This window comes from Cebus imitator, unplaced genomic scaffold, assembly GCF_001604975.1.
Source record: "Cebus imitator isolate Cc_AM_T3 unplaced genomic scaffold, Cebus_imitator-1.0 Scaffold66, whole genome shotgun sequence".
Classification (NCBI taxonomy): domain Eukaryota; kingdom Metazoa; phylum Chordata; class Mammalia; order Primates; family Cebidae; genus Cebus; species Cebus imitator.
Genome location: NW_016107381.1, coordinates 5,861,044 through 5,872,820, shown reverse-complemented (window position 1 = coordinate 5,872,820; position 11,777 = coordinate 5,861,044). Strand labels below are relative to the sequence as shown.

At 45.6% G+C, this 11,777-nt stretch overlaps 1 protein-coding gene and 2 pseudogenes across 6 annotated transcripts in view; 2 read left to right on the top strand and 1 right to left on the bottom strand.

Annotated features, from left to right (window-relative positions):
* The first annotated feature begins 562 nt into the window (after window positions 1-562).
* Window positions 563-11,777, top strand: part of WDR59 (WD repeat domain 59) — a 108,649-nt gene continuing 97,434 nt past the window's right edge. For 4 of the 6 annotated variants that reach the window (XM_037739265.1, XM_037739264.1, XM_037739267.1 and 1 more), the window contains exon 1: window positions 768-862. In XM_037739265.1, coding sequence (XP_037595193.1) covers window positions 779-862 — 84 coding nt within the window. In that variant the 5' untranslated portion in view covers window positions 768-778. Of the gene's footprint in view, window positions 747-767; window positions 863-11,777 lie in introns of those variants that run through there. The other 2 variants (XM_017530567.2, XM_017530563.2) reach the window with 1 other exon arrangement.
* LOC119471617 lies at window positions 6,352-6,444 on the top strand (annotated as a pseudogene).
* Window positions 7,820-8,672, bottom strand: LOC108305791 (annotated as a pseudogene).

Here is an 11,777-nt window from a genome sequence, read left to right as displayed (position 1 = left end):
GAGACGGGGTTTCACCATGTTGACCAGGATGGTCTCGATCTCTTGACCTCGTGATCCACCCGCCTCGGCCTCCCAAAGTGCTGGGATTACAGGCTTGAGCCACCGCGCCCGGCAATTTTTTGAATTTTTAGTAGGGAAGGGGTTTCACCATATTGGTCAGGCTGGTCTCGAACTCCTGACCTCAGGTGATCCACCTGCTTCGGCCTCCCAAAGTGCTGGGATTACACACGTGAGCCACCGCACCCGGTCCAAACATTGGACTGGGTCTGGAGGAGTGCCCGGGAGTCCAGCGGGGAGTTATGAGGACAATAGACACGTCCCCTCACCCAAACCCAAACCTGCGAGCTCTTCCCGGGTCATACACGCTTGCTCGAGCTTGGACTACAACTCCCCGCAGAGCTCGAGGCAGGGGGCGTGGCCGCAGTCGTGAGGAGCGTAGGTGACTCAAACCGAGTGACGGAAGTGAGCGAGGGCGTGCCCATTTGTGGCAGGAGCAGTGCAGCAATTGGAGGAACCAAGAAGAAGGGGCGGAGCCTGTTCTTGGATCAACCAATGGCTTGCGTTCAGGAGCAACGCGGGGACGGGCCGTGTCAGGGCTGACTTTAGGGCTGTGTGGGGCTCCGGTCCTGGGGTTCTGGGGACGGCGGGCTAGGAGGGCGCAGTCCTAGGGCTGCGGCGGCAGGGCGGGATAGATGGCGGCGCGATGGAGCAGCGAGAACGTGGTGGTAGAGTTTCGTGATTCGCAGGTGAGCTGGAGGCCGAGTGGAGCCGTCTGGGCATGCGTCCTCCCCGCATCCCCTCCCCCACCGGTTGTTTCCGTCTCGGGGGCTACCGGGAGACCCCCCGGACCCGAACTGAGGAGGTGGGTGGGGCTGGCCTGAACTCTTAGACCGGGGCGGATGAGGGGAGGCTTGACCTTTGGGGACAATTAGGCAGGGACGGACGGAATTTCGTGACTCCCCACGCGGGTAGGGGATTGGGGTCCGCCTTGGGACACTGAGGCAGAGACTGCGCGACGTGATTGCTGAAGGGAGGCTTCCCACGACCAGGGTGCGGAGCGAGTGGGTGACGGCTCCCCAAGGCTCCAGCCGCGCGTGGCGACTTCAGGCAAATCTCTGGACTCCTGTGAGCCTCAGCTGCGCCAACTTAACCCTGTTGGGGTGAATTCGTTGAAACACTGTTTGCAAAGTGCCAGTTGTAGCGTCTGCGAGATTAAGTGGTTCTTAATGCCATCATAGTGGAAAATACCGTGTGGTGGATAGGAGTGTAGACTGCACGTGTGCCTGAGTTTGAATCCTGCAGCCCTTACCCTGTCATCACTCTCTATATGTCAGTTTTCTCACCTGTAGAAGGGAGATCGTCCTACTTATAACATTGGCCTCAATATTTTATTTTTTAATTTTCTATTTTATTTGATTTTACTTTATTTGAAACAGGGTCTCACTCTGTCACCTAGGTTTGAGTGCAGAGGTGCGAATCACTGCTCAGTTTGGCCTCTACCTCGCAGGCTGAAGTTATCCTCCCATCTCAGCCTCCGAGTAGCTGAGACTGCAGGTGAACCCCACCATCACGCCCAGCTAAATTTTTCGTTTTTTGGTAAAGATGGGTTCCCTATGTTGTCCAGGCTGGTATGGAACTCCTGGCCTCAAGCGATCCTCTTGCCTCAGGCTCCCAAAGTGTCAGGATTACAGATGTGCGCCGCTGAGTACAGCCTCGTGTGAAGATTTTGTGTGGTCATATATTTAGGATGTGTGGCACAGTGAAGTGGACATGCTAGCCCTCAAGAAATGTTAGCACTTGCTAGGGAGTTTTACCATTTTTCTTTGCTATGTCTTCCATATGCCAGACCTCCTTTGAGGCGATTTATCTACATCTTTTTCTAAGTCATAAAATAATCATGTAAGGTAGGTATTACTCCTTTTTTCCCAAAGGGGAAACTGATCCCCTTTTGACTGATCCCAGTGACTTGGCTAAGGCTTCCCATAATGTGGCCAGTGGCATTGGGCTTTGGATGCTGGGTTGGATCCCAGAGCCCTTGTTTAGCTCGTTAGACTAGTTTACTCATAGTGGGTAGCTCTGAACCTGTCATATACATCCTCTCCTAACCTAGGACAGTGTCTTGGTGATTCTCTTCAGTTTAAAATTTATTTATTTATTTATTTTTTGAGTCAGAGTCTCACTCTTGTTGCCCAGGCTGCAGTGCAATGTCACGGATCTTGACTCACTGCAACCTTCGCTTCCCAGGTTCAAGTGAATCTCCTGCCTCAGCCTCCAGAGTAGATGGGATTACAGGCATGCGCCACCACTCCTGGCTAATTTTTTATTTTAAGTGGGGACGGCTTTTCTTCATGTCTGTCAGGCTAGTCTCGAACTCCAAACCTCAGGTGATCTGCCTGCCTCGCCCTTCCAAAGTGCTGGTATTATAGGTGTGAGCCACGGTGCCAGCCTTTAAATTTATTTTTTATTTACCTTTTTATTTTTTTTGAGACACAGTCTTGCTCTATCACCCAGGTTTGTAGTGCAGTAACGTGATCTCGGTTCGCTGCAACCTCTGCCTCCCAGGTTCAAACGATTCTTGTGCCTCAGCCTCCCAAGTAGCTGGGATTACAGGTGTGTGCCACCATGCCTGGCTAATTTTTGTATTTTTTTGTAGAGGTGGGGTTTCGATATCTTGGCCAGGCTGGCCTTGAATTCCTGGTCTCAGGTGATCTGCCTGCCTTGGACTCCCAGTGTGCTGGGATTACAGATGTGAGCCACCACAACCTGCCTATTTTGTAAAGACAGGTTATCACTGTGTTGCCAAGGCTGGTCTCAAACTCCTGGCCTCAAGCGATCCTCCCACCTTGGCCTCCCAAAATGTTGGGTCAACAGGTGTGTCACTCTCTTCATTTACCCAACTAATATTTATGGAATACCTGCTGTGTGCCACACTTTTTTTTTTTTTTTTTTGAGACGGAGTTTCGCTCTTGTTACCCAGGCTGGAGTGCAATGGTGCGATCTCGGCTCACCGCAACCTCCGCCTCCTGGGTTCAGGCAATTCTCCTGCCTCAGCCTCCTGAGTCGCTGGGATTACAGGCACGCGCCACCACGCCCAGCTAATTTTTTGTAGTTTTAGTAGAGACTGGGTTTCACCATGTTGACCAGGATGGTCTCGATCTCTTGACCTGGTGATCCACCCGCCTCGGCCTCCCAAAGTGCTGGGATTACAGGCTTCAGCCACCGCGCCTGGCCAGTGTGCCACACTTTTATGCTCTCATTTATTCAATAAGGATTTACTGAACTCCCATCAGGTATACACTGTGCTAGGCCCAGGTGAGATTATACTGAGCAAGATCTGGATTACAATAAGTGGGTGGTGTGGTTTCTTCTTTCCAAAAACTCATTCTGTCTTTTGCTAGAGGATGAGTGAGTGGAGGAGCCACTCACCACTTTGCTCTGGGGTGCCCTCTGATCAGTAGCATCCACTGAGAATTTGAGCAGTAGCATTTGCATTAAGGATCCCCTAGTACTGTCAGCACGGAGTCTCCTGCTCTCCCTAGGGAGGTGCCAGACTCCAAGGGAAAAGGAAACATATTCCTGTCTTTCACCGGGGAGTAGGACAGAAAAGAATCGCGTATCATGCCTCTCAGCCTGCTAATTTGGAAGCTGCTAATCTGCAAACGCTTTAATTCTCACAGAAACCCAGGTAGTCTCACCCCTGCCTCTTTATAGAGATGTAATTGAAGAGACCTGCAGAGAGGGTGCTGACAAATATTAGGATGCTCTGAAGTTGTAGCAAATAATTAAACCACAGCAGCAGTTGTCATAGTAAGAGAACAAAGTAAATTGGGTAATTTTACTGCCTTTTGGGAGTTTCTGTTTTTTGTTTTGATTTTTTTTTTTTTTTTTTTTGAGAGGGAGTCTCACTCTGTTGCCCAGGCTGGAGTGCAGTGGTGTGATCTCAGCTCACTACAACCTCCACTTCCCAGGTTCAAGCAATTCTCCTGCCTCAGCCTCCAGAGTAGCTGGGACTATAGGCACGCACCACTGTGCCCAGATAGTTTTTGTATTTTTAGTAGAGATGGGGTTTCACTTTGTTGGCCAGGCTGGTTTCAAACTCCTGACCTCCCAAAGTGCTAGGATTACAGGTGTGAGCCACCGAGCTGGGCTGATTTTTCTATTTACAAGGCTTCCTCTTTGTGTGAACTATTATGGTTTTGTGGGTGATTCTGGTGGTGATTGGAAGGGCCAGGAACCCATTTTATTAACTATTTTGTTAATGTAGAAAGAAAAAGTTAAAACTCTTCATAGTGCATTTCTGAATAGGAACAATAAACTTTTCAAAATACTCTACATGTTTTAAATAATACTTTTATTGAATTAAAAAAAGTTTAATTAAAATATTCAATTTTTTTTTCTTTTTCTTTTTTTGAGATGGTGTTTAGCTTTTGTGGCCCAGGCTGGAGTGCAATGGGGCGATCTCAGCTCACTGTAACCTCTGCCTCCCAGGTTCAAGCAATTCTCCTGCCTCAGCCTCCTGAGTAGCTGGGATTACAGGCATGTGCCGCCAGGCCTGGCTAAATTTGTAGTTTTAGTAGAGACTGGGTTTCTCCATGTTGGTCAGGCTGGTTTCAAACTCCCAACTTCAGGTGATCTGCCCGCCTCATCCTACCAAAGTGCTGGGATTACGAGCATGATCCACCACTCTTGGCCAGGCCTAGCTAGTTTAAAAAATTTTTTTGTGGGGATGAGATCTGGCTATTCATGCCCAGGCTGGTCTTGAACTCCTGACCTCACAAAGGCAGTCCTCCCAACTTGGCCTCCCAAAGTCTTGGGATTACAGGCATGAGCCACCACCCGACCTGGCTTCTTTTGCTTAGCCTAGTGCTTTTGAGATCCATTCTTGTTGTTGAACCTACTGGTTCGTCCATTCCTTCTTATTGCTGAATAGTGTTCCATTGGATAGATAAATTGCAATTTGTGTATTCATTCACCTGTTTATGGACATTTAGTTTTTTTCCAGTTTTTGGTGACTGAAGAAAGCTGCTGTAAGTAGATAAGTATCAAGGCCATTTTTTTCTTTCTTTTCTTTTCTTTTCTTTCTTTCTTTTTCTTTCTTTCTTTCCTTTCTTTCTTTCTTTCTTTCTTTCTTTCTTTCTTTCTTTCTTTCTTTCTTTTTCTTTCTTTCTTTTCTTTCTTTCTTTTCTTTCTTTCTTTTTTTTGAGATGGAGTCTCATTCCATGGCCAGGCTGGAATGAAGGGGTGTTATCTTGGCTTACTGCAACCTCCGTGTCCTGGGTTCAAGCGATTCGCCTGCCTCTGCCTCCTGAGTAGCTAGAATTACAGGTGCACACCACCATGCCCAGCTAATTTTTGCATTTTCAGTAGAGATGAGGTTTTACCACGTTGGCCAAGATGGCCTCGATTCTCCTGACCTGGTGATCTGCCTGCCTTGGCCTCCCACAGTGCTGGAATTACAGGCGTGAGCCACTGTGCCTGGCCAAGGCCATTTTTTAAAACATATGTTTTCATATCCCCCTCAGTGAAGATCCTTCAATGGCATTCTATTGCCCTGAGAAGAAAATAAAAATTCCTTATTTTGGACTATTTTGTGTACTGGTCTCTGCATGCTTCTCGGATTATTTCTTGTATCACATTGCTTCTCACTGCCTATTAATTTCCCTTTCCCTCTACCATCGGGTAAGCTCTGTGAGGATGGAAACCTTGTTTATTTGACTCTTGTTTCCCCACTGCCTAGAATAGTACTTGGTATATAGAAGGTGCTCAACAAATATTTGATGAATGAATAAATTTTAAAAACCAATTATGTTGACTGGTCATGGTGGTTCACACCTGTAATCTGAGCACTTTTGGAGGACAAGGCCCATGGATCACCTGAGGTCGAGAGTTCGAGACCAGACTGGCCAACATGGTGAAACCTTGTTTTTACTAAAAATACAAAAAATTAGCCGTATGTGGTGGTGGACGCCTGTAGTCCCAGCTACTCATGAGGCTGAGGCAGGAGAATCAATTGAACCTGGGAGGCACAGGTTGCAGTGAGCTGAGATTGCACCACTGCACTCCAGCCTGTGTGACAGAGCAAATTTCTGTTTAAAACAAACAAAAAACCCACAAAACCCAATTATGTCGATTAATAATTTTAACAGGAATTAGGAAAAAGTATTTCAGTGTCCACAGTTCTTAAGGTGTTATTTTAAAATAGTTTTAGATTTATAGAAAAATTAATATCGTACAGAAAGTTCCCATATACCCTGGAACCAATTTCCCCTGTTATTAATATCGTACGCTAATGTGCTACATTTTTCACAAGTAATGAACTGATATTGACTCATTATTATTAACAAAAATCCTGTGCTCGCTTCAGCAGCATATATATTAAAATTGGAACAATACAGAGAAGATTAGCAATAAAGAAAAAGGAATATTAACAAAAATCAAATTTTTACTCTGATTTCCTTAGCTTTTGCCTAATGTCCTTTTCTGTTCTGGGATCCTATTTAAGATCCCACAGTATATTTAGTAGTCAGATCTCCTTAGACTCCTCTTGTCTGTGATCAGACTTTCCTTGTCTGAGACAGGGTTACAGGGTCTCACTCTATCACCCAGGCTGGAATGCAGTGGCATGATCTCGACTCACTGCAACCTCTACCTCCTGGGTTCAAGTGATCCTCCCACCTCAACCTCTCGAGTATTTGGGACTACAGGCACCTGCCACCATGCCTGGCTAATTTTTGTATTTTTAGTAGAGATGGGGTTTCACCATGTTGGCGAGGCTGATCTCAAATTCCTGACCATAAGTGATCCACCTACCTCGGCCTCCCAAAGTGCTGGGATTACAGCTGTGACTCATGCACCTGGCTTTCCTTGTTTTTGATGACTTTAACAGTTTTAAGGAGTACTAGTCAGGTGTTTTGTGGAATGTCCCTCAGTTGGGGTTTGTCTGATGTTTTTTTCATGAGTAGATTGAGATGATGGACTTTGGGATGAAGACCCCAGAGGTAAAGTTCCCAGCCTTATCACAGCGTATTAAGGGTGATGAACAAGACATATCACTGCTGGTATTGATCAAGAGCAGCTGGCTGAGGTGGTGTTTGTCAGGTTTCTCTACTGTAAATGCTCTTTTTGCCCTTTTTCTATACTATCCTTTTTGGAAGATAGTCTCCAAATGTAGCCCATACTTGAAGAGTGGCAAGTTAATCTCTCTTATTTATTTACTTACTTAGTCATTTGTTTATATCACAGATATTTATTTTATACTTTGAGACCATAAATAACTCACAGATATTTATTTTATACTTTGTATTATAACCCAGTATAACTTAATTTTGTACTGAAATTGTTCCAGCTTTTACCATGGGAGCTCTTTCAGTTGGCTCTTGTATTCCTTTGACACCTTCATCATCAATGTTTTTGTTTTAGTTTTTACTTTCTGGCACTGTGCGATGCTCAACTTTTTTTTTTTTTTCTTTTAAATTTCAAAAAGTTAAGATTTCTTCAGCAAAATAGATGATTCACATCTTCAGAGCCTTTTTGAAATCAGTTATTAAAATTATTCTTTCCCCAATTCCATCTAAATGACCGCAGCAATGCAGTTTTTAGTTACTCGACATCTTCAGGCCTGTAACTCCTGGCCCCATGTCTTAACCAGGCAGTCATTGCTCCCAGCTGGTCTCTATCTGCTTATACCAGTCTCCTCTTTCCTCCCAATCTCAAGGTTACTCTTAAAAACTGGTAAGTGCAAAAAGAACTTTTAAAGTGGCAAGGCATGGCCCATCTAATGTCAGTCCAAGAGCAGTTTTCAACCCTGCCTCACCTGGGTCTAGTTCAGCTGGCGGATGAGCTGATTGATGCATTAACCCTGGTAGCCAGGTGTGTCCATGTCCTTGAGGAAGACCACTATATTTTTGGTAGCATGAGGGGCCACGGAGAGGTGGAAAGGGCGCAAGAACCATGAGATCTCCCGGAAATGCTTCCCCAGGAAGGCAATTTCATGAATGAGGTCTTCCAAGCAAATGAAACAAACTTGCCCAGGTGCCCTCAATCACAGTGATGTCTGTCAGAGGGGTGGTGGTATTCTTGACCTTGGCTTGTCCATGTTTCAAAACGAGTTCCCGGACAGACTTCAGATTTGGAAATCCCCAAGTCACACAACGTTCCACTATACAAAGCATTTTTAGGTTCTGGGGGGGTGACTTTTACAAAGACACCACTAAAAATTTTCTTTAGGCGAAGTCTTGCAGTGGTTCTCTGCACCAGTAAACTCACATCATCAATCCTTTTGATATGTATGACAAAGGCCCAAGGAATGTTTATCTGGCAATTCCAAGGCATGAGGTTTCACTTCTAGTCATCTGACACGCACGTTGTCACGTTTCTGCCGCCAGGAATCATGTAGGAATGATTCCTGGCAGCAGAAGGGCCCTTCTCCTTTCCTCTGCTCCTTCTTTGCCAAAAGTGCCTGCTTTGCCTGGGTGGCTTTGAGGGCTCCATAAGCTTTCCTCTTTTTCCGGAGATTTTCTGGAACCAAAGGGATTTTTCTTTGCTGTTGCTCCGCCATCTTTCTCATGTAGTGGCTACTGATCATGCACAACTCCTTCAACTTTGATCTTATGTATTTCCTGCCCCAGTCCTAAAATCAGCCATTTCTCAAAGGAGCCCTGGTTCCTTTTATTGGAGAATATTAGAAATCAAGGCTGGGACTGGGCGAGGTGGCTCATGGCTATAATCCCAGCACTTTGGGAGGCCGAGGTGGGTGGATCACTTGAGATCGGGAGTTTGAGACCAGCCTGACCAACATGGAGAAACCCCATCTCTACTAAAAATACAAAATTAGCAGGGCGTGGTGGCGCATGCCTGTAATCCCAGCTTGAGAGGCTGAGGCAGGAGAATCGCTGGACTGTGCCATTGCACTCCAGCGTGGGTGACAGTGTGAGACTCTGTCTCAAAAAAAAAAAAAAAAAAAGTTTATATTCTAGGTTCATAAAGATACTCTCCAATATTTTCTGTTGCCTTGAAATGAATCATCTCAGCAGAAAGTCTGCTCTCTGCTGACCTAATAATGGGTGGGGGTTTATTAGTTTCAGCATTACAACAACTTTTCCCCAAAGATGAAGATTGAGGACTGTGTTTTACTCTAATAATAAACAAAATAAAACATAAAAACACAACGGAAGAAATTCTTTGGCTAGGAGGAAAATTCTGAATAATTAACAATCTATAACGTTTTTCTAGAGCAATCCAGATTTGGTTCCTGCTTTTCTAGTTTCATATGATTTTCATTTTGAAAAACTATAGAGATGGAGGGACTGAGTAGGACTTTTTAGGGTAAGTGACCGTTAATATACGTACTGTGAATTATGATTTTTTCTTTTTTAAAAAATTTATATATATATATATTTAAATTGAGATGAGGGTTTTGCTGTGTTGCCCAGGCTGGTCTCAGACTCCTGAGCTGAATTGATCCTCCCACCTCAGCCTCCCAAAGTGCAGTGATCATAGGTGTGAACCACTATGCCTGGCCTATTTTATTATCTTTTTTCAAGAAAATTTAATATAGAGATGCGGTGATGAATGGGAGAAGAGAATAGTTAAAGAGGTTAAGGATTTGGTGCCAGACTGTTAAGATCCAGGTTATGCCACCTGTCTTCCGTGCGATCTTGAGCAAGTTACTTCCTTTCTAAGCTTCAATTTCTTTTCCTCTCCTTTCCCTTTTTTTTTCTTTTTTTTCTTTTTTTTTTTGAGACAGAGTTTAGCTCTTGTTGCCCAGGCTGGAGTGCAGTGGTGTGATTTTGGCTCACTGCAACCTCTGCCTCCTGGGTTCAAGCAATTCTTCTGCCTCAGCTTCCTAAGTAGCTGGGATTACAGGCGCCCACCACCACATCTAGGTAATTTTTTTGTATTTTTAGTAGAGACACGGTTTCATCATGTTGGCCAGGCTGGTTTCAAACTCCTGACCTCAGGTAATACACCTGCCTTGGCCTCCCAAAGTGCTAGGACTACAGGTATGAGCCAATGTGCACAGCCCTGCTTTTTTGAGACAGAGTCTTGCTCTGTTGCCCAGGCTGGAATGCAGTGGTATGATCTTAGCTCACTGCAACCTCCACCTCCCAGGTTCAAGCGATTCTCCTGCCTCAGCCTCCCAAGTAGCTGGGATGACAGGTGTACACCACCATGCCTGGCTAATTTTTGTATTTTTAGTAGAGATGAGGTTTTACCATGTTGGCCAGGCTGATCTTCAACTTCTGACCTCAGGTGATCTGCTCACCTTGGCCTTCCAAAGTGCTGGAATTACAGGCGTGAGCCTCTGTGGCCGACTGAGTTTCTTCATTCATAAAACAAGGATAGTAGTACCTACCTTTGTTGGGGGTTCCCTGGGCCACGCCAGATTCATTGACTTGCAAGGAGGATTCACAGTTGTATTTGCAGTTATGACATATTACAGCAAAAGGACATAATACACAATCAAAGGGAAAAGGCACATGGCATGAGGCAGAAAGAAACCAGGCCTGAGCTTTTTGGAGTCCTGTCCTGTAGAGGCACACAGGATGTGCCCAATTCCCTCCATGTGGAACTGGAACAATGTGTGAGAAACGTTGTGTACCAAGGAAGCACATCGGGGACTTAGTACCCACAGTTTCTATTTGGGGCTGGTCATGTGGGCACCCTTTGCCTTAACAGGTACCAAAATTCCAGACCTTCAGAAGGAAAGCAGGCACTCAGTGTAAACCACATTGTTTACACATACAGTTGAGGCACAGTATGCCTCTCATATCAGTTAAGAGGCAGTGAAATGCTCCCTAAATCCAAGTTCCTAGACACCAGCCAAGAGCCACCCTTGCAAGCAGGCCTCCTAAGGATAGAGTAGACGGTACTGCAGGCACAAGCCACCATGCTCAGCCAAGTTTTTCATTTTCTGTAGGGATGGGGTCATACTCTGTTGCCCAAGCTGGTCTCAAACCCTTGGGCTCAAGTGATCCACCGACCCTGGCCTCTCATAGTGCGGGTGTGAGCCACCACGCTTGGCCCAAAGCTTTTTCTGAGCCATCCTTGTCTGACACTCACTACACGTTACCTATCACGGACTCTTGTTCACAAGCCCAGCAATAGGGATGTTGCTCAGGAAGTCTTCCCTTTTAAATGAGAACATTCTTTGAATGTCATGGTGGATCATACAATTAAAAATTAATTAATTCTGCCAGGTACAGTGGCTCATACCTGTAATTCCAGCACTTTAGGAGGCCAAGGCAGGCGGATCACTTGAGGTCAGTAGTTCAAGACCAGCCTGGCCAACATGGTACAACACTGTCTCTACTAAAATACAAAAATTGGCTAGGAGTGGTGGTTCATGCCTGTAATCCTAGCACTTTGGGAGGCTGAGGTGGGTGGATTACCTGAGGTCAAGAGTTTGAGACCAGCCTGGCCAACATGGTGAAACCTCGTCTCTACTAAAAATACAAAAATTAGCCAGACATGGTGGTGGGTGCCTGTAATCTCAGCTACCTGGGAGGCTGAGGCAGGAGAATCGCTTGATCCCAGGAGGTAGAGGTTGCAATGAGCTGAGATTATGCCACTTCACTCCAGAGTAGTGACATGAGTGAGACTCCATCTCAAAAAAAAAAGAAAAAAATTAATTGGTTAATTAAATTCAGTTGAATGGGAACTTTCTCACTTCCCTACAAACTAAAACATTAGGCCGGGCGCGGTGGCTCAAGCCTGTAATCCCAGCACTTTGGGAGGCCAAGGCGGGTGGATCACGAGGTCAAGAGATCGAGACCATC